At 54.7% G+C, this 1390-nt stretch overlaps 1 protein-coding gene across 1 annotated transcript; it reads left to right on the top strand.

Moving 5' to 3' along the window:
- Positions 1 to 127: 127 nt before the first annotated feature.
- Positions 128 to 1204, top strand: LOC104288876 (alcohol dehydrogenase 1-like; the record flags this gene model as incomplete). The annotated part of the gene is made up of 3 exons (XM_009887750.1): positions 128 to 325; positions 444 to 704; positions 1019 to 1204. Coding segments are annotated over exons 1-3 (645 nt in total), but the record flags the coding sequence as incomplete, so codon positions are not given.
- Between the last annotated feature and the right edge of the window lie 186 nt (positions 1205 to 1390).

Here is a 1390-nt window from a genome sequence, read left to right as displayed (position 1 = left end):
TGCCCCAACGTGCCCCCCAGACCCCGCTGCACCAGACACAAGGCAGACAGATTTTTCCAGTCTGCACGCCCAGGGCAAACACAAGCCTCACCCTCTATGGACTGGTTACCTCATTTTTGCATTTCACATGCCTGACAAGACCAGCCGCTTCACTTGCAAAGGGAAGCAGATCCACCACTTCCTGTGGGTCAGCACCTTTGCAGAATACACCGTGATCCCGGAGTTTGCCGTTGCCAAGATAGATGCTGCTGCACCTCTGGACAAAGTCTGCTTGCTTGGCTGTGGGTTTCCCACAGGCTATGGGGCTGCCATCAACACCGCCAAGGTTGGTATTCAGGCGTGGAGAGCACAAGCACCCCACAGCCGCCCCACACCCTCACCAACCCTGTGCAACGCAAACCTCCTCTTCCCACTGGAGACTCACAGGGCCCCACGTTGTGCAGGTAAAACCAGGCTCCACCTGCGCCGTCTTTGGCGTCGGAGGAGTCGGCCTCTCTGTTGTCATGGGCTGCAAGGCGGCTGGAGCATCCCGCATCATTGCCGTTGATATCAACAAGGACAAGTTTGCCAAGGCCAGGCAGCTGGGAGCCACCGACTGCATCAGTCCTCACGACTTCAAGAAGCCCATCCAGGAGGTCCTCATTGAGATGACGGGCCATGGCGTGGACTACTCCTTTGAGGTCATTGGGCATGCCGATACCATGGTAGGTGGCATTTCCGAACGTGTCCTCCCTCCCAGCTCATTCACAGGCTCCTGTCAGGGCAAAATTCACCCCGGCAGGCAGTTCCTTGCCTGCTGCCTGCACTGCTGGGCACTTCTTTGCCCAGAAAGGCAGCCTATCGGCCTTGGGAGAAAACGACGTACATGTCTTCAAACCGGCACTGAGCTCTCCATCTTGGCTGCACCAGGGAGCATGTGCTTTCAGATTAACGGGGAGAGTCAAATGACTGCACAGAAAGAACGCTTTTTGGACAAACACATCAGCACGTTCTCTAATTCCCCTGCCTGTCCCATCAGACTGCTGCCCTGGCCTCCTGCAACATGAACACTGGCGTCTGTGTGATGGTTGGGGTACCAGCTTCTGGTTCTGTGATTTCCCTCGATCCTATGCTTCTGCTGTCTGGGCGTACATGGAAGGGCACTCTGCTTGGAGGTATGAAACTCAAGAAAACATTTCAGGCGTTTCAGCCTTTTCCTTATATGGTAGTTTCCAAATCATAGAGTCACAGAATGTTTTGGGTTGCAAGAGACCTTTGAAGATCATCTAGTCAAACCCTTCTGCTCTGTGCAGGGACATCTTTCGCTAGAACAGCTTGCTCAAAGCCTCGTCCAACCTGACCTTGAGCACGTCCAATGATGGCACACCCACAGCTTCTCTGGGCAACCTGC

The sequence above is a fragment of the Charadrius vociferus genome, unplaced genomic scaffold, assembly GCF_000708025.1.
Source record: "Charadrius vociferus isolate BGI_N301 unplaced genomic scaffold, ASM70802v2 scaffold2026, whole genome shotgun sequence".
Taxonomy (NCBI): domain Eukaryota; kingdom Metazoa; phylum Chordata; class Aves; order Charadriiformes; family Charadriidae; genus Charadrius; species Charadrius vociferus.
The sequence above is the reverse complement of the archived record's forward strand: the minus strand, read 5'-3'. Positions and strand labels throughout refer to the sequence as shown.